This window comes from Notechis scutatus, chromosome 5, assembly GCF_049901735.1.
Source record: "Notechis scutatus isolate UNSWTSFEM ecotype Mainland chromosome 5, rNotScu1.2, whole genome shotgun sequence".
NCBI lineage: Eukaryota > Metazoa > Chordata > Lepidosauria > Squamata > Elapidae > Notechis > Notechis scutatus.
In genome coordinates this window covers 50,576,643-50,597,111 of record NC_142013.1, presented here as the reverse complement: position 1 = coordinate 50,597,111, position 20,469 = coordinate 50,576,643, and the positions used below count along the sequence as shown (strand labels likewise).

Sequence of the window (20,469 nt, the reverse complement as noted above, 5' to 3'; positions counted from 1 at the left end):
CCATTTTTCTTCTTTAGGTTGAATAATTAACTTTTGAATTAACTGTGAAGCTTAATAATAAATAATGCTACATTTCACTACAGGTTTTATTTTTTTTAATCAAATCATGAGGTTAGACCAATTACACAATGTAAGGCTCTCATCTCAATAATTTACTGTTAGCAAATTTTAATTAGTGACCTGATTCAGGGACTTGCTGGTCTGGAAAACAAATGTCTAAACTTAGGTCTACTGCTATTTTATCATGGATAATTTATAAATGTATTGCATAAAGAAAGCATAGCCTACACAGAAATTCACAAACCATAGGAAGAAAACCCTGCAGTGAATGTTTGGATAAGAATAAATTGAAAGAGAAACACAAGTGATAACTTTATGGAAGTTATCTGCCTGGACAGCAGAAAATATTGGTATCTTTCAAAGAAGCGTGTGATAGCAGAAAATTTTAACTTAGTTTACATCAGCTGAAAGTCTAACTCTGCTAAAAAAAATCATTGATTGAGTTTGGATCTACAGTTTGCCTCAGCTTGTCATATTGTAGGTGGCTTACGAAATACAACACTAACAACAAAAGATTAAAAACAAAGAAATCACATGGAAAAAAGGCTGAAAAAAAAATCCACCAATTATTCAAAAGATTAAAAAAAAAATACACAAGGGATAGAATGCTCACCATTGGGTAGAGCCAGGATTTCATTGCTTGCTTAAATCGAAGTGGGAGGGGACAACGACTGCATGAATCTTGGGGAGAATAGTTGAAAGAGGCCATTTCCTGAAACCCATCAGGTGACATCGTTTAATTAATGGCAACTGTTTCAGAATGTATGGGATGGGCAGACAATACTGTTTGAATCCTCAAATTACCAGCCCTTATGCCATGAATTGCTTTAGAACTAGCATCTTCAATTAACTCAGAAGTGTACTGGCTGCTAACACAGCTCACAAAACAAAGGTGCCCTTGTACGTTCCAGAAAATAGGGAGGGTCCCTTCTGAAATGCTTCCCACACACACCCCTTTCTGTGCCACCACGGCTCACCCCACATTGGGCACAAAAGCCAGCTGGATGACTTTGCGCCAGTCATATTCTCTCAGTGCTGGAAAAAGGCAAAGCCCTTCCAAACTATTGCTAAGAAAACTGCTTGGACAAGTCCAGGTAGTCACCAAGAGTCAGCAACAACTCAAAGGCACCAAATTTGGGGGTGAATTTCCTAAAGGATGAAATTGGGCAAGTTCCTCCAGCAGATTATGAAATAACATACTTGGAAATACCATGACAGAAATGCAACAAGAGCCACAACTTGAGATACTTTGGCTTACTATCTTTGAAAAATGTCATAGAAATTGTGTGCCTAACTTTACTATTCAATAAAGTTACTCATTATTATTTGTTAAATTGCAATGATACAACTATTAGATGACTTCATAGTTGGCTGAATGACAACATCCAGAGAGTGGTCATAGATAGCTCCATAGCAACTTGGATATGGCAGTGGGACAAGTGCCACCAGCCCAGACCTCTGTACGGGCCATATGCTATTCAACTTTTTTATTAATTGTCTGTACAAAGAAATGAGTTACTGCAGCCCTCATAGCATGGAAAAGACTGACCAAGAACTACAACAGACCCCAACATTCCTAACATTCAGAAAGGCTCTGAAGACAGTTTGGCTAAAAGTGTAAAGTTTTAAAATGTAAAAATCTCTATTTCTTTTATGCTGTTTCTATTACTTTTTCTACTTCTGCTTTTCTATATACTTCTCAAAGTCCAAGCAATTGGTTCAGTAGGGGGATTCAAATTTTTTTACTACCAGTTCTGTGGACGTGGCTTGGTGGGCATGGCAGGGGAAGGTTACTGCAAAATCCCCCTTCCCTCCCCACCCCACTAACCTGCTTGCCAGCTCCATTCTCCTGTGCAGGGCAACCAAAGAAGAACCAGCCAATCAGCTGGGACTCGGGAGGCAGAGAAGAGATGGGGTTGGCAGGGTCAGTCAGAGGCAGTATTTGCCAGTTCTCCAAATGACTCAAAATTTCCACTACTGGTTCTCCAGAACTGGTCAGAACCTGCTGAATACCCCCGCTGAGTTGGTTTCAATGTACAAACAAAAATTATTAAATTGGCAGAAAACACAAAATAGGAGAAATAGCTAGCATTTTAGAAGAAAATAAGATTTCAAAAATATGCTACTCCTCTTATGTCTTTTTGTCTTTTCCCCAAAACAGACAGAATCAGCTTTGATGTATGATGCTGTTTATATGGTAGCAGTGGCGTCCCAACGGGCTTTCCAAATGACAGTCAGTTCCCTCCAGTGTCACCGGCATAAGCCATGGCGGTTTGGAACTCGCTTTATGAATCTGATAAAAGAGGTATATATGGATTGTTCTTGGCATAAAAAAACAATATGGAGCCCTGTTTTGCTATTTCCTGTGCTGCATAGACAATTACACTGTTCAATCTAGTTATATCAAGGAATAGAAGTTATGCATCTATTTTTGATAGATTTATAAAAGCTAAACATACTGCACATAATCATATTTCTATCTCCCTGTCAATCTGTTTTTTAGGGCCACTGGAGTGGTTTGACAGGACGGATTTCTTTCAACAAAACAGATGGTTTAAGGAAAGATTTTGATCTGGATATCATCAGCCTGAAGGAAGAAGGAATGGAAAAGGTAACCAGTTTGGTACCACTGTATTCCTAATGTGACCCAGATGGTACAGTCAGCAAGACTGTAGATATTTAAAGGCAGATATATTGTTATCTATACCATAAGCTGACCAAGGCACATTGAAATGAATATTCAAGGCCTTTCTCCACCACTTCCATCCCATAGCAACTTATGTAAATTTAATTTTTTTTCTCAGATTGAACAAAATACTGCTAGGGACTCATATCATTTTATTAAAATCATTTACATTGGCAGCAAAATTAAGAGAATAATGTATTAAAATAAAACATCATAAAATTAAAAGACTATTATTGTTTTCTTCTGCAAAAGATCGGACTCCTCCAAATTGTGTTGTTTTTCATATTCCATACACTAATATAAACAAATTTTGATATAAGGACAATATCTTCCTTTAGTACTTACCATCATGCCAGGTAGAGACCATGACTATTTTAAATTGAGGCTGCATCCTGTCATCATTATTTACATCATTTTTTAATATGCAGCATTATAGACCATAATACTTTTAAGTGGGCTAGTTTGGATAAGGCTCTATGTTGTTCATAATTTGAAATGGTGATAGTAACATTTCATAAGTGCCTTATTATGAACAATTTTCACAGTATTGTGTGAGGGCTTAGAACTATCCCATCCATTTCTGTTACCTTAAAAAGAAAAAAATGTTTTCATTTTAAAGAAAAGTAAATTTGATAAGTTTTGTGTCAAGCTATCCCAAGAACATTGCCATCCTCTTGAAAGAATCCTGTTTTTCAGAGGCCTTGTGCAAGGTCAGCAAATGAAATAAATTTGTTTCTATATATGGAGAACATTTTTTGAACGTTTAATGTAATGTAATAAATTTCCAACCTAAACTTATCTTTTCTAGTTTGTTCGCAAATCTTCTTTTTATCTAGAAAAATTGATTTGTGCATTCATGTTGTTGATTTTTCATCTAAGCATGTGGTTTCCCTATGAGAATTCATTATCTCTTTTTTTCCTTCCTCAAATTTTCAAAACTGTTATAGCTATCATCAACAAAATGATAAGAAAACAAAAAGCAATTTCTTTATTCTCCCAAGATAAAGAAATGATTTTTGGAGTGTTTTGCTGACACAGTTAAATCCAAGTCAGGACACTGCTTTACTGTCTTATTTCCTTATTTATTTGTTACCAAAGAGTTATTTCTATGTTTATTTATTTATTTATTTGTCAAACATGTACAAGATAACAAGTATAGGTAGGAACAAAAACATGAACAAAGGAAGTAAATATAGATAAGTGGGGACAGTAAGACAGGGATGATAGACACACTGGTGCACTTATGCATTTATGCACTTATGCACTTTAAGGACCTCTTAAGAATGTTCTCTACCAAGGTTATAAGGAGATTTCTCTGGGCTCATGGCAAACCCCTCATTCCACCATGTGTTCAATAGTACCAATATTTGAGGAACAGTACTGCCTTCTGCCTGAAACTTGCATACACAAGTTGCTTTTGGAGACAACAAGAAGCAATGATGGCACAGTACTGGATGTTCTATCAGTACAGGTCTGGCCTGAAAGAATTAATTACCACTAAACAACAGCAAAGAGTTAAGTATTCAGGTATTTCTTTGCTACTGTTTAGTGGTTTACCTTGTGCTCTGACCCACTCATTGGGCAGGTAAGCAAATTCTGAAATTACTGTATGCTGGCTACAGCAGGACATGATCTGGTTTGTTTTATTCAAAAGCTATCACCACTATAATTCTGCCATTGTTTACCATCTTCTCTTTGAAATTATTAACAAGGCTTTTAAGAAAGCAATCGGTTTATGTGGGCTCTTCCCTGCAGCCTTATCTTGGTGGTGGATTGTGGTTTTTTTCTTTTTATAGATGCTGTTTGGTATCCTATATTACTTTTGTTCAACTGGCCCAATAAGCCCCAATTTAAAGCCTCTAAACAAAGGTTGTTATTTATACTATTACCCCAACCAAGTTCAGAGAATATCCAACACAAGGGACAACACAGTGTGTTGTTCATGCTTTTTAGATGAGCTTGAAAGACCTGATATTGCTGTCACATGCTTTGCATTATCTCACCTCCTATGCAGTTCTTCTTTCAAGGTCATTGATGTAGATTTCTCCAGAGGGGCTGTCAATTGGCACAAAACATAAAAGTCACTTCTTCAATAAAGCAATACTGAAAAATGGTGCATAACTGATCTTTATAAAATAAATGCCAGGTATAGGATTAATAAGATTAATAAGATCTATGCATTTTTAATTTCATGAATTATTGTTATACATATCTCATTCATCTTTAGTTCAATCTGTTTACCACAGAAATGTGGAAAGGTGTGTGAAAGGTTGACTTTATTTTCATGTTCTGTCATACACTGCCCAAGAATAAGATCCAACTGGACACTAAGATCCAGTGGTCTAAGATAAGATCCAGTATGTAGAGATCCCAAACTTGGATATCATCGTGGAATGGAACTCTTTTTTGGTAATAAACTTTGTAGCATACTTAATTATGTATGTCTAATGTATGTGTGTTCTCTGTATATTTGTTCTGTAAATGCTAGGCCATACCCTTCAAAATACATTGTTTCATACTTTTTTGTATTTCTTTCCATTTAAAAATTCCCCTTTTACAAAAGCATATTTCATATTTGTGAAGCAGTGTAATTTTATAGGCAAAATGGAAAATATTTCATATTGATTTAGAAGCCATTTCTAGCTACATCTCTCTCTCTACTTTCTAATGTTCAGACCAGTTCAGAGAATGCCAAATAATGCTTTACTTTTGAAAAAGTTTGCGCTACTCAATCCTATTCTGATTTTGTATTGGAGTTCTAAGGATATTGGGAGTTTCTTTCAACACATACATTTTGCATTTTATATTTCTTTAATAATTTCTTAAGTGGACTTTGGTTTACAAAGGTTAGATTATAAGAATATTTTCTGCGGATATATTAGATTCTTCATTGATTGACAGCCCAGGTTCAAGACCTGAGCTCCATGCAATGGGGTGAGCTTCTGTTACTTGCCCAAGTTCCTGCACACCTAGCAATTTGAAATCATGCAAATATTTATTTATTTATTTATTTGATTTGCCAATTGTTTACAAGATAATAAGTATAAATGTATACATAGTTGTGAATACATGAAATGGGTACATATAAGAAAAATAAAAGAATAAGAGAAACAATAGGACAGGGACGGTAGCACGTTGGTGCGCTATGCCCTAATACAAGTAGATGAATAGATTTTACTGCCTTGGGGAGCATATCTTTGTTTTTCATTATTCCATTTGTTCAGTAATGTGAAGATTTTATGGTGTGCGCCAAAGGTACTTTTTCAAGACTTTCTGATTTTTCTTTGAAGACATTTTGCTTCTCATCTGAAGAAGCTTCTTGGATGAGAAGTGAAACGTCTTCAAAGAAAAACCAGAAAGTCCAGTTGCCTCTTCCTTTGGGACAGCCATGACCTGGATGACTAAGAATTTCCATAGACATTTTATGGGGTATTACCTATTTTATGGAGTATTAGCTATACAGACTTTCCTTAGGTTTTGGTTTTTTTTGCTTAAGTCTCCCTCCCTCTCCCTCTCCCCCTCCTCTCTCTGTTGGTTTCTCTTCATCAGTCACAGAAAGAAGATAAGACACTAGTAGGTCCTAAAAGTTTAATCAGAACCCATATCAATATTTTATTGTTTGCTGTTTTCAGGAGGTTTGTTGATCTGATCTCAAGTTAGTGAATTCAAAATAAGAGGAAACAGTTGCTGGCATTGATCATTTTACATTAAGCAGGAATTTCAAGAGGGGTGGCTCAGTCATTTTGCTAGTCATTTTCATACACTAAAATTTTAATCTAGAATTTTGCGTATCAAAACTAATTGGAGACAGAGCCAAGTGTGGAATTATAATCTCTTGGACAGCCTCACCTTGTTTTTTAAAATCTACAGTATAGGATTAGTAATTGAAGAGACACTTTCTATTTTTGTTGCTGACTTATTGGAATAATTTATTTCATATATTAGAAGAGGAGAATGGTATAGTTCTTATAGTTGCTCAACTATAAAAGTCACCAATTCCATTTCCCAAAAAATAAGTTTAAAGACACTTCTAACTTGTATCCCAGACAGTACATTATTTCTGTGATTTTTTTCCCCCCTTTTATTGAATAGTTTCTGAACATCGGCTTTTTGTATCCTGGTGTTCTATTTTAAAAAGATAGACGTTAGCTGATTCTGCAAGCATGCCATAAGCTGGTTAAGGATAGAACGCTTCTTGAACTGACTTTGAAGCCATCCATCTTTCAAACAAGCCTAGAGAAAAGAAGCCATCAGAGCGTACATTGATGAAACTGACAAAATAAGTAAACCAATAATAAGTAAATGGAACATTTGTGGGAAAATGCAAAATACAGGAAAATGTTCCTCATCTTAGTGTACTACGAATAAATGGCATAAATCTGATTTTTTTAAAAGAAAAAAGACTAGGTGGTTTCCACCTTGTTCCCTTGTTCCAATGCTCTACTTGCAAGGACATTCTTCCCTCTTATGAATATCCTATTTATTTCACTATTTCTGTAACAATATACACTTCATGGTTTGTACCAATTGACAGCACTAGTGTGAAGTTATCTAATTATTTTCTTGTAACATTCATCTTTAATTTAAATCTTATACAACTTCTTATAGTTCATGTAATTTTTAATGATAAATATATAGCTCCTACATAATTAGAAGCTTTACAAATTTGCAAGAATTACTAGGAACTACATGCTCAAAAAATCTGAAACAGGTGATTTTTTTTCACCCGATCTAAGCATTTATGCATATGTTTTCCTCTAAAACTTGTTACAAATATACTAATATTTTGGCCCTTTATTATTCTCTCACTGCCAAAGAATGGATGCAAATCATTATAACTAGTTTTGAAGAGATATGTGCATGCAATTTCAACTATTGCTATCAATACTATTAACACTAAATGTTCTTTGACTTGCTAAATGTCATCATTTATTATCTGAATGCTTTTTCACTACCTAAAATGACATTTATTTCACTTACCTTCAGCTAAATAAAGCAAAACTTCTTTGCATCTGTATTATGTTTATAATGAATCTCTTTTGGAACAAATATGGAATTATTGCTAATTGAAGGTAACTTGTAGATTCTTGTAAATTACCTTGAACATTGGAGTATAGAGATTTATATAAACTATAAATCAATAATAACTCAAAGAAATAAATGTATCAGCAATATACAGTCTATTTACTTATTTTCATGCTTTAATTTTAATAAATTGTACTATATGTTTTAAAGCAAATAGATATGCAATAGTTTTTTACTGATATTTAAGAGTTTAATAATATATGTGTAAACAAAAAATGATTTCTTCCAGTCTATGATAATTTATATTTACAGCTTTCCAAATGCACAAATATACTGTAGATTCTGCTGTTTGTAGAAAAATATCATTCATTAAAATGCCTTTATATCTAAGAATTGATGTAGAATTCTAATTAATTATAGAAAGCCACAACATATTGTGTAGGTAGACAAGGATCTACAATATCTGAAAGTAGGAATTGTCCATGATCTTGTGCTGAGGTTCAAAGTTAACAAATCTGAAAACATAAGCTTCACCTTGGAGGCATATATAGGATTTTGACAAACTAAACCCAAGATCTGTCAAAATGTATATAAACTGAATAACAGAGATATTGATCTACATTTGAATCTGGAAACCAGTATCATTCTGATATGCCACTTTACTGTAATGTCACAATTTATGAATGCATGCACAGATAAATTTAATATATGGTGGCGCTCACATAAAGCTCCATATCTGAAATGAAAGCATCAGGGCTGGTTTATGTTATTTCATAGTATACAAGTTTTTACTTCTCTGCAAACTACCTTTATTGGCATAAAAATGATCTTATAGACTTTGTCTTTCCTTATAAGAAGTAAGCATCTCTTTGGGAGTCCTACACCCATCACAAACATAGCTAATGCTCACAATTATATACAGTATGGACAAATCTCTGAAGAAAAAAAAAAAGATTTGTATTCAGGACAAGAGATTCACATATTTTATTTTACCAAATTACTTTGGTAAATCACTGCATGTGTATCTGTGTGTCCAGACTGAGTGGACAGAGATTTTTCTTAAACCCTCTAAATATATATCCTTCACAATAACTATATTTACATGAGGTGACATCATGCCATTTGTTCAATTTCATATTTTGCTAACTTTTTCAATAATTTATATATGTAAGCAAAACTAACAGGTTATATTATTCTATCAAGATGCTAAGACTTTAGAATCGCATAAGATTATATCTGGTTTAGTGACCATATAGTCCAGTTTGAACCCTATTCAGCATTATGGATTCAACTTTACTTGTTTATCCTCTTCTCTCCCTGTTTTGGACGAGTGACAGACAATGGTAGAATCTTTTTGCACACATAGCACTGCATAACTGCAGTATTCAAATAATATACTTCTCACAAGGCTTTACTTTGTGGTACATAGAAATTGGTTGGAACTACATAATCAATAGAAATTTAATTCAAATTCAAATTCAGCCTTATGTGATCTATATTCCTTAGCTTGATTCATCTCCTCATTTAGCAACTTTATTGATGAGCCAACTTTTTTCAATAAAAGAATTTACTCATTAATTAGTCAATTAATTATGTCAAAACCTGTTTCTAGTTTAAAAACAGAAACTATATAACTATTAAGTGAAAAGAATTCTCTAAGTTATTCCTGTTACCAAATATGATAATTGTATCATAGTACTTATTTATATATTACAAGAATAAAACAGAAGAAAAAAAAAGCTCAGATCCAATGCAGATATATATATTAATTACAAGCAAAATTCATTTTATCAAGTTTTCTGAAAGGGCCTATAGAAAACACATGTGAAGAAATATAAGAAATTGAAATAAAATCAATTCTGAGGGTATTTCTAATTGAGATAGGTGAAAGATCAGTACTATTAATTATTAAATCTAATAATCTAACAATAATTAACTCAGTAAATTTTAATGCTGTTAGAGAATTATAATGAAAATCTAAGTATACAATTATCAAAATTAATGAACAATTGTTATGTGTTCTTTTTTGTTCTTTTATAAATTAAGGTTGCTGGTGAAGTTTCTAATCATTTATATAAAGTTTGGAAGAAGGTTTGTATCTAGACAAGCTGTGTAAGGAACTGTTACTTCAAGTCTCAAACTATTCCTTGGGATTTTGAAAAATGGTATTAAATTGCAGTTTAGAGACAATATATTGGAATGTGTTTTCCTGTGCAAAACAGATTTTTGAGCATATAGGAAGTCTTGCTACACAATAGACTGGATGAATACATAATAATTACAATTTAGAACACAATGATGTTATCAACCTGTTTTAATCTAAATCATAGTCAACAAAAGTATTAGCTGTACTGCCAAAAATCAAAATTAAATTCTCATTGTCTTTTTATGAATGAATAAAGATCTCTCTCTTTCAAAGATTTATAATGATTAGTGAAAGATTTAATAGAAGGGGTGCTAAGTGCATTTCAAGATATTGATTTATCATCCATTTGCACCTTATAATGATAGGATCAGATTCCTTTAATTTGATTTACAATCCACCTTTTTGTTCTAGTGAGCACTGGATGCAGCTACAAAAATGTCTTGATCAATGCAACATTACTGTGGATGATATTGAATAGTATTTTGGCTTAATATGGACTAATATAATATATATGGGTGTGTACATATATAAAAACCAATATCAATTATAATATAGATGTAAATTATTTTTGATCAAAGAACAATTCTGTCCACATAAGAGACATATTGAGAACTGTTCATTGGAATGAAAAGTAATGCATCCATAATAAATTATCTGGTACATTGAAAAAATATTTTGGTGTCATTAAACTTTCTGTTTCTTAAATCTCTTGTATCACACATTTTTGTACCACAAATAAATAAATCAGGAAATATAGGGTTTTTTTTGTATAATGCACCTATTGACTCAGTAGATTTAGTTTGGGCTATATTCCTAATAAAATATATAATTATTTAACTTTTTATAAGTGTGATGCTAATTAATAATAAGGAACAAAAGTTTATTTAAAGCTGAATGCAAAGATTCAATTTGGTAAAAGATTCAGATCATTTGAATTCATTAATGAAGCCAAATAAGTCTAATTTCTTGAGTCAAAGTCTTAAATTCAGAATCAGAACCAATTTGCATGCTCTTGATATTTTTATTATCAGTGATAACTATCATTCACAATCTGACATGTAATAATATATGTGACGGGAGTTTATTTTAAATTAATTTAATTTGGTACTTATTCGGTTCATGTGTTAGGAAGTATTTCTCACATAATACACTGTGAATTGTCACTAAACTGCAATAAGCCTGAATTCCCCCGAGTGATGTGATCCGTGATGTTATTCCTTCAAACACAATTCTGATCTTTCATTTGCTATAAAACTAACTAACGCTGTCATTCTACTAATGTTAATGTATTGTGGTTCTATTTTTTTTATCTTGTACTGTTTGTGACTGTGCTGGTTGGTTTTACTTTTTGTTTTTAAACTGGTGTTTTTATTATTCCTCATTGCTGAAATTTCAAACACATTTTAAGATATTTTAAAATATAAGGTGGCAACTTGTGAAAGCACAGAATCCTTACATCCAGAAGATTTAACACTGTCAGGATATCCCTAGGATTGGAGCCAGCAGAACATCAAATCAGACTTAAGAAAGAAGTCAGGAAACAAAAGGCATACTAAAAAAGGTGCCCTTGGGTAGAAATGGAAGAAAATAGTAGTCTAGCTTCCAGGGATGGAGAGAAATAGGAAAAAAATTGCCCAGCAAATTATTCTCAATAACTAGTAATCTTGGTTAAATCAGTACATCTCCAGTAGCTGGGAAGCATAGATCTGAGATTTGCTGTGCTGATCAAACACCAAAGAAATTAGACGATTGAGGTTAGTATGCAGCATATTTTTATGACTTTACTGCCCAGAGAAAGAGGACAGCCATTAATTTATGATTCATAAATGGACTATCATTTTAATTCTCCCTTTCCTGGCCATTTTGGATAGAATGTATGGAACTTGGATTCCATCAACATCAAGAGGTTCTCCTCTTCCTGGTTCTTGTATAATGGTATACTTCTTTGAAATAAAAAGAAAAGAAATATCCCTACTTTATGATATAACAACATTCTTAGTTTTTAGAATCAATGCTGTTGAATTGATTTCTTTATAAATGCTGATAATTATCTGAAACAATGGCACTGTTATTCTGGATTTGTAGAAGTAGAAAATAAGTATAGTTCTGCTTTGAGTTTGCCATCAGATTTTGATATTTGAGAAAAGACCAACCAGCGGACTATAAACTACAATATTTTACTTGCTTTTGAGAGCCAACTCATAGGTAATGTCTATGAAATTATAATCTGACAAGACCTCACCAAGGTACAGTACTGAATCCTGGAAAATCTAAAGATATATCCATACCTTTAACACATGCTGTATATGTGCATATCATTTGGGGCATAAGCAGTATCATACAAAGTACAGGAAAAAAAATAAGAAATAGAAAGCAAAATAAATTAAATGCAAAGACAAAATATAGTTTAGCACCATTTACTAATTCAGAAAAAAAACCACATCTACATAACTTGTTAACCTTGCAAAACCACCTTTGCCTCCTCCCTGACCATGCACTGTGTTTTGTTATTTAATAACTTTTCCTCTTTCCCCTTCTGAGAATCCCATCATCGCTGTCCAGCCAGAACATTTTAGTCTTCTCTTTTTTCCTCTCAGTTCATTCACATTCTTCATATATTCATACCTAAACCATCCCATTAACTTTTTTTTCACATTGGTCATTCATTTTTATATTTACATAATTTATATTCATTCGTCATCGATTCATTTTTGACCATAGATGACACATGCATACTTCAAAACTCACCCATTACCACCCATTATTCACATTATTATTTTTTGTTTCTTGTGACATAGCTAAGTGTCACTTCCAGGAACAAAGGAGACAGAAGCATACAATTATTACATGATTTTTACTTACTTTGATACACATTCACTGATGTCATCAAATTACATGTTATTTGTTATTTTCCTAAAAGAATTTGGACATAATATATTAAAATGTCTCTACCATATCCTCATCATTAGTAAACATTTATCTACTTGTTCCAGTTTATTTATAACTTGTGTGTGTGTTCACACTTCCTGCCAGCATACCTCTAACATCACCACAAACATTTTTTGTACATTGATCCATAAATACATTAAATAATCCTTGTCTTTCTCCCTACTCAGTATTTATTTTCTAAAAATGCAATTTACCTTCATTCATGTTGTACTTTCATCATATACTTACTCTTAAGCCATTTAGCAACAATTCTTCAACTCCATTTCCATGAAAAAATCCATTATTTAATCATACTTATCATACTTTCTCTAAATCTAATTCTCTAATTCAACTATTTTATTGTCTGTTGAAGAGCAAAAAATACAGTTCAGCTTGTACTTCTTTCAATCAGAAGTCTGCCAAACTTAACCGATTAATTTTTCAAGCTGCTTCAGGGGAAAAGAAATTCAAAATCTGATTCCAATCTTACTTCTGGCCTCCCAGCTTCAATCTGGGAATTAGATTACTGGATTACTGGCTAGGCATTCCAGACTCAGGATGATTCACTGTCAGGTCTATTTGTAATAAATTAAATTGTGAACAAGGTGATAGACCCAGTAAGACTGTGAGTTGTAATCCCATTAGGCGTGATAGCTGACTAGGTGGCTTTGGGCCACTCATTCTTTCTCAGCCCAATTTACCTTGCAGGATTGCTGTTGTTGGGAAAATAGGATGAGAAAGGACTATTGGTATGTTCATCACCTTGTGTATTTTTTCTAAACTTTGTAAAACAGGGATGGATGCTACTGGGAGTGAAAAGTGAACAAGGCCAACCTCACATTGAGGCTGATTGTCAAATGCCAGTTAGTAAATTAAACAAGAAATCTTTTTCCTGGTATACCTAAACATCTTCATCTGAGGGAAAATAATAATAATTGAGCATTCTCTGTAGCAGTTCCCCTTCAGAGTAGTTTCTCCTCTGAAGTTCACATGGCTCCGATTCTTATAGCTTTCCAGAAGCAGGAAAAGACCGTTCATATTTAGGCCGTACTTTATCTAATCCTAACTTTTATTTTACCCATTATTTTAATAGCCTTTATTCTGATTTTGCAGTCTATTATGCAAATTCTATAAGCTGCCTAAACTCTGCTTCTTCGTTAGCAGGCATAGAAATAAGGCAAATAAATCTGTCTGTGGTTTATGTATTCAACCTTGTGACAGTTTGCTTCATGTGAGGGAACAATAACAGCATTCTTCTAGTCATCCAGCACAAATACAGACTTGAGATACATGCTGAACAATTTCTCCTTAAGCAAAAATATTTTAACATTTCTCCAGTTACATATTTTAACATGTCTCCAATTACACTGTCAACACATGCATCCTTAAATTATTTTAACCTTCTCACAATATTTATAACTATTTTCATCATTTAGTTTTTACATTAACATTTACAGAATTCATTTCAATTCCACCATACTAATCTCTAATATACTTCTTCCACCATTCTGAAATAATTTCATTATTTTTTTCTTAATTATATTCACTTATGCTGGAGGACCCCTGCATAGCCCTTTCTATCCACTTTCTTTTTTTTATTCTACTGTAATTTTTTTCAGTTTCACTGTCTCTTTCATCCTAATAATTTATTGACAACTATATTTTCTGCTATGTATACATTGTATAACAGGGGTGGGCAAACTACGGCCCGCGGGCCACATCCGCCCGTTGGTCTGTCCAATCCGCCCGCCCTGAAAAAAAATCGCTGGGCGTGGCGTATTGCCCTGTGCCGCGTGGCCCCCAAAGCTGCAAAACAGTGCAGAGTGCTCTCGGGTAGGAAAGAAAAGAACTTTGCAAAGGCCTCGGCTGGGAGTTCGAAATCACCTTCGAGTGCGACCTCTCCGAAGGTGAGTCCCCGCCGATCCCCCTTTTTTTTCCGGGGCTTCCAGGCTTAAACTTTGCAAAGGCAAAGTTTGCAGGCTGGAGCGTCTTCCCGCCGAGGAGCGAGAAGGGTTCGCCCAGCGGGTGGGTGGGCGGGCTGCTTGGAGCAGGCTGCTTGGAGCCACCTAAAGCTAGGCCACTGCTGGTGGAGCCTTGCCCTGCCTTGGTGCCCCGTTCCTGGCTCGGCGGTCCTGCTCGGGCGGCACTTTAAAAGCCTGCTCCCAGCACCCGAGCAACTTCCCAGCAACATTCGGCTTCCTTTTTCCTCGCGGGTGCTCGCGCCTGGCCCCGAGCCGTGCGGCGGAGGGGAAGCCCGGCGGGTGGGCGGGCGGGCTGCTTGGAGGAGGCGACCCGGCGGTGCTCCAGCAGCAGCAACAGGCAGTTCCGCCCGGGCTCCGCTCAGGTGTCCGGCTGGGGCTGTCAGTCCCACGTTGCCTTGGGAAGGAAAAGGCAAAACCAGGAGCCGCTGAGCCTGAGCCTCCGGTGCCGCTGCTGCTGTTGCAAAGCACCGCCGCGGCTCTTCCTTTTGCCTTTCCTTCCCGAGGCAACGTGGGACTGAGCCGCGCCGGCGGTAGCAACTCCTGACTCAGGGGCCTCCGAGGGGAGGGGAAGGAGGAGAAGAGGGGGGAAAGGGGGGCGATTCCCAAAAAATCTTGTGCTGACCCGGCCCGTCTATCAAATTTTAAAAGTCAATGCGGCCCCCGAGCCAAAAGGTTTGCCCACCCCTGTTGTATAATCTGATTATTTCTAATTCAGGTGTCATTTGACTTGATTTATACTGAACTTTTTTGTGATTAGTCAAGATAGCCATTATGTGCTTTTCCTGATAAAAACATTCAATAATAATATTCTTGAAGATCTACTAGTGTTCTATGCTATTTGTTCAACAAAATGTAGATTCAGATGTGTGTTATTTGATGGACTTGCATATGATTTTCTGGAATCTTAGAAATGAGTCTGTCTATCACTGGTTATGTCAGTAAAGATCTCATAGGCATGCAGTATAAACATATAAACTATAAACTTGATCAAGCGGGTGCTCATTGTGTTTATGGAAGAGATATGTCCATTGTCTAATGTTAGCATTTGTAGTTTTGCCTCCCAAAAGTGATTCCATTAATCTGCTCTGGCTATGGCTATAGGCTGATCCTTGAGGGATCTGCTCTAATGGTTAATCATGAACTGGATAATTATCGGTTTTCACTGTAAGTTTCTGAAAACATTTTCTGTGTTTTTTTTATTTCTTTCTGTATGCCTTCCTCCAGTTCCTCTTCTAACTCTTAAAACCTAGGAATAATTTTGTCAGATTAATTGCCCTTTCTTATGTAGTTTCCCTATTTGCTAGGTAACAAATGGTTATTCAACCTGCTTGTTTGAGTCAGGTCTTTAAAAATTCACCCACTCACTGAAATATGATATTAATGAAATCATGGTATTAATCTTCAAAGCAAATATCAGTCATGGAAAATTATTCCTTTCATCTGAACAAAAAGACCTCCAGTCCTGTTATTTGTATTAGTAAATAACCTTAATGGAGCCAATGCAAATAATGCCTGGGGTGGATCTCCCTTATCTACTGTAACCAAGAATAGCCAAGAATAATCACTTCTTCCCATACTACTCAGTGCCCCCTGAAGTTGGTGTTTACACTGCAAAAAGAATAATAATTGCCAACTATAGTATAGTTCCTCTACTACAATTCAATTAAACTCCAATACCATTAAACTTAAAGATGGAATTATACAAGGTTGATTTTAGAACTATGCCATTCCCATTGTGTAATTTCAATTCACACAATTAGATACTGCCATGTTCCCTTGAAATTCTTCAGGGCCAAATAATTTATAATGTTCTGTAAATATTAATCAAGACCCTTAGGTTGGGAAATCACCTCTCTTTTTTTCATTCAGCTTCAATTTTCCAAATGTCATTGATCAGTGATCATTTGATTAATTCTATCGTTAGAAGAGTCAAGTAACCACTGCTTTCAACAGAGAAGAAAAGGATTGGTGATTAGGCCTGTTAGTTATACTCTTAGTGTGTTTTATGAAAATCAGGTTTCCGTTTTCCATTTTCAAAACATTCATTAAAAAGACAAAAGCAACATGTAAAACTCATATATTCTGAGATAAAGTAGTTCTGATAACTAATATGCAACTAACATCACACCCCATCTCAGCAGTGTATTTCATGTAACTGACTGTGTTGATAATCCATCATTCTTGTAGATTGGTAGTTTCAAATATGTCTGGTCCATGCCTTTAGTATCTGTTATGGCTGCTGTTTTAGTCTTTTGCTGTGATGTGAATCATAAATAAAATTTCCACAACAGACCCATAACACACATTCATTGTATAAAAACATTTCCCTAACATTACTGGTTAGCAGTCATATATCCAATTTCTTCTATATAGATTGGGATTTGGAACTCAAACCGTGGCCTTAATATGACTAACAGCAATAAAGACCGTTCTACCAATATAACAGATTCACTTGCAAACCGGACACTCATTGTCACCACTATTTTGGTAAGTTCTGGTATATTTTCTGGTTATTTTCTATCAGTTTTCTTTGCTTTTCTTACAGGTAATATTTGCTTTGCTAACAGCCTATCTAATTAAAAAAAGACATTTATTTTTTTTACTAATCACAGACTTGTATTACAGATGCCCCCAGTACAATGTACTGTAGTACCAGCGTCACAAGAATTGGGGATTTAAGTAGTGTAAACATAAACCCTTGTAGATGTCACACACACAATTTAACAGCACATATACTCTGAGGTAATCATCTAAATCTTGTCACAGATGAAATTGTTCTATATTTTATAAACCCCACATTTCTGGAACATATGTTCCTATTTTTTTTTCTAACTTTATCGTGTTTCCAAATAATTTTAGCCAACTTCACTTATTTGTTTAAAGCAAATGCACTATAAGATAGAAGCAGTGTTTGAGTCTATGATGTAATGTGTTTGTGTTTTATTTCAAAGCCAAGTTTGAGAAACTAATCTTGAAAAGAAAATGAAAAGAAATAGAGGTCTCTATATTGTACCTCTGAACAATAGTAAATATACACTATATATAAAATTGAGGTTGATTGTCTGGATGCCCAGGAATAGCACTAGTTGCTATGTCCATTTGAAAAACAACAAAGAGTGTTAAGATGATCAATAACTCATATATTACCCAACTCTTGAAAACTTCTCATATATAGTATGCACTCGTCAGACTTTGGCTACTTTAGAAGTTAACTTATTTTATTTATTATGTTTTTAAAATGTTTTAAACATTGTGTGAAATGAGTCAATAGTATTTAGGTATTAAAAACTTATAACAATGTTTGCAATGTGAAACAATGAATCCATCTAAAGCAAGCTTAGATCTTTCATGAACAATCAGCAATTATTATTATTATTATTATTATTATTATTATTATTATTATTATTATTATTATTATTATTATTATTATTATTACCAGAGGAACTGACAGATTAATGTAGAATTTTCCATGTTATTTACCAGGGCACCTTAACCTGAGTGAGTCACCACATACTGTTGCACCTTGGGCAACAGTATGTCCTAATGCCACAATAACAATATTAACCTTAAAAAATACTATCTCAGTGTTTCCTATTTAATTATCTGTTCCTTATAAAACTAGGCAGAAAACCTCAAGGTGGTTTTGAGTATGGAGTTTTCTCTTGTTTAATAATTTGGGCCTAAATTACCCTACTGTGATCCTAGCAACTGCATGATTTAGTACATCCTAAGATTTTCAGTTGTTTGATTTTAATGTATGAACAAATGTATCGAGCAGTGAATCTTTGCAAACTGGTTTCCTTTTTACTATCTTAATCAGATTTAGCTATAATAATGATGACCTCAGAAAACAAATCACGTTAGAGTTTCTGTTTACATAATTGATTCAGATAAAATCTGATATTAAGCTAAGCATCTGTACATTTTAGCATATCATTAATCTTTTTCTGTATTTCAAAAACAGCTGGTTCTACAAATGTCTTATGTATTTTTATACAGGAAGATCCCTATGTCATGTACAAGAAATCTGATAAACCTCTTTATGGTAATGATCGGTTTGAAGGTTACTGCCTGGATTTATTGAAGGAGTTATCAAGTATTTTAGGCTTCATCTATGAAGTAAAACTAGTATCTGACGGAAAATATGGAGCCCAGAATGACAAAGGCGAATGGAATGGGATGGTCAAAGAACTCATAGATCATGTAAGATTGAATTGTCATCTTGGTCATTCTTTTCAGCTTGCATTGATCACTACTGAAAACATATAAACTTGCATTGGTCATTAAGGGAAACATATAAACTACTAAACCTCTATACTTTTTTTCTCTATAAATTAAGTAGTTATTTGATACAAGAACAAAATTAGAATGGAGAGATTTTTTCACAGAAAGTATGCGATCTTAAAAATGTACATGCAATGCAATTCCCTTACTATGAGCCAAGCTATTATGTGATAATTAGCAAAGCAGATATTTTAAGAACTCTGGACATTCTGTACCCTACAGATATAGGAGGAAGAAATGGCTGATGGCCACTCTTCTAATTTTATTCACTGTAATGGTTTATATTCCTTGCTTCTCTAGATCAGAGATGACCACAATGTTGTTCTTCATATCTTGCTGGACCATGACTTCTGTCATCCATCAGTTTTGACCGTGCTCCTTATAGTTGAGTTAACATTTGGGAAGGAGAGGTTATACTCACTCACTGACCATAATGTTTTGTATTAGCCCATTCCTTACAACATGAACATTATTTGCTGTTAGAACACAGACAAAACAGCCAACTAATATATGGACTAGGAGGCATGAAGAACTGTAGAATCAAATCTAAGTAAATTGCAATTTAAATTTATATTTCTGTGAGAAAATTTCCCTTTAAAAACATCACTTTTGAACATCTCAGAGTTTCACTTTTCCTATTACATTTAATGGATTCTGTATACTCAGTGTTTAGTAAGAGCACTTCATCACAGCAGCTCAAAAATCATCTAAAAGGATGAAACACTAAATCATATACAGTAATAAAAATACATTATTTAGAAAGCATCCTTGCACTATATGTTTTTGAATAAATAAAAAGAAGATAAGTATGTCTTCTTACTACTTAAAAAAAAGATAAGTATGTCTGTTTTTCTGAAAGTAAGATCCCTTAATACAATGGACTTTACTGCTGAATAGACATGCATACAATAATGTTGCACATTTCTGTTTCTTTCTCAACAACCTTTAATGAGAAAAACAATTTATTGACCTATACTGATGCTTGAGAGAGTAACTGGTACAATAAAAATATGTTTATTTGTTTCTACGATGGAAATGAGTAGATAATTCTTCAATTTGTATTCTCAGAAAGCTGACCTGGCAGTTGCTCCCCTCACTATTACCTACGTAAGAGAAAAAGTAATAGACTTTTCAAAGCCATTCATGACGCTGGGAATCAGTATTTTGTACCGGAAGCCTAATGGCACAAATCCTGGGGTTTTCTCCTTTCTAAACCCTCTTTCTGCTGATATTTGGATGTATGTGCTGCTAGCCTGCCTGGGAGTCAGCTGTGTGCTCTTTGTCATTGCACGGTGAGTTTAAAGGCCCCACTTGTGTAACAGCAAAAAACATTCATCTGGGCATGTAAATTATTCTTG

The 20,469-nt window shown here is 34.4% G+C and overlaps 1 protein-coding gene across 1 annotated transcript in view; it reads left to right on the top strand.

The window, feature by feature from the left end:
- Nucleotides 1-20,469, top strand: part of GRIK1 (glutamate ionotropic receptor kainate type subunit 1) — a 212,574-nt gene that overhangs the window by 164,147 nt on the left and 27,958 nt on the right. Inside the window, exons 7-12 of the mRNA XM_087966673.1 lie at nt 2,222-2,365; nt 2,564-2,671; nt 9,818-9,862; nt 17,201-17,314; nt 18,827-19,030; nt 20,180-20,403. Coding sequence (XP_087822799.1) covers nt 2,222-2,365; nt 2,564-2,671; nt 9,818-9,862; nt 17,201-17,314; nt 18,827-19,030; nt 20,180-20,403 — 839 coding nt within the window. The remainder of the gene's footprint in view (nt 1-2,221; nt 2,366-2,563; nt 2,672-9,817; nt 9,863-17,200; nt 17,315-18,826; nt 19,031-20,179; nt 20,404-20,469) is intronic.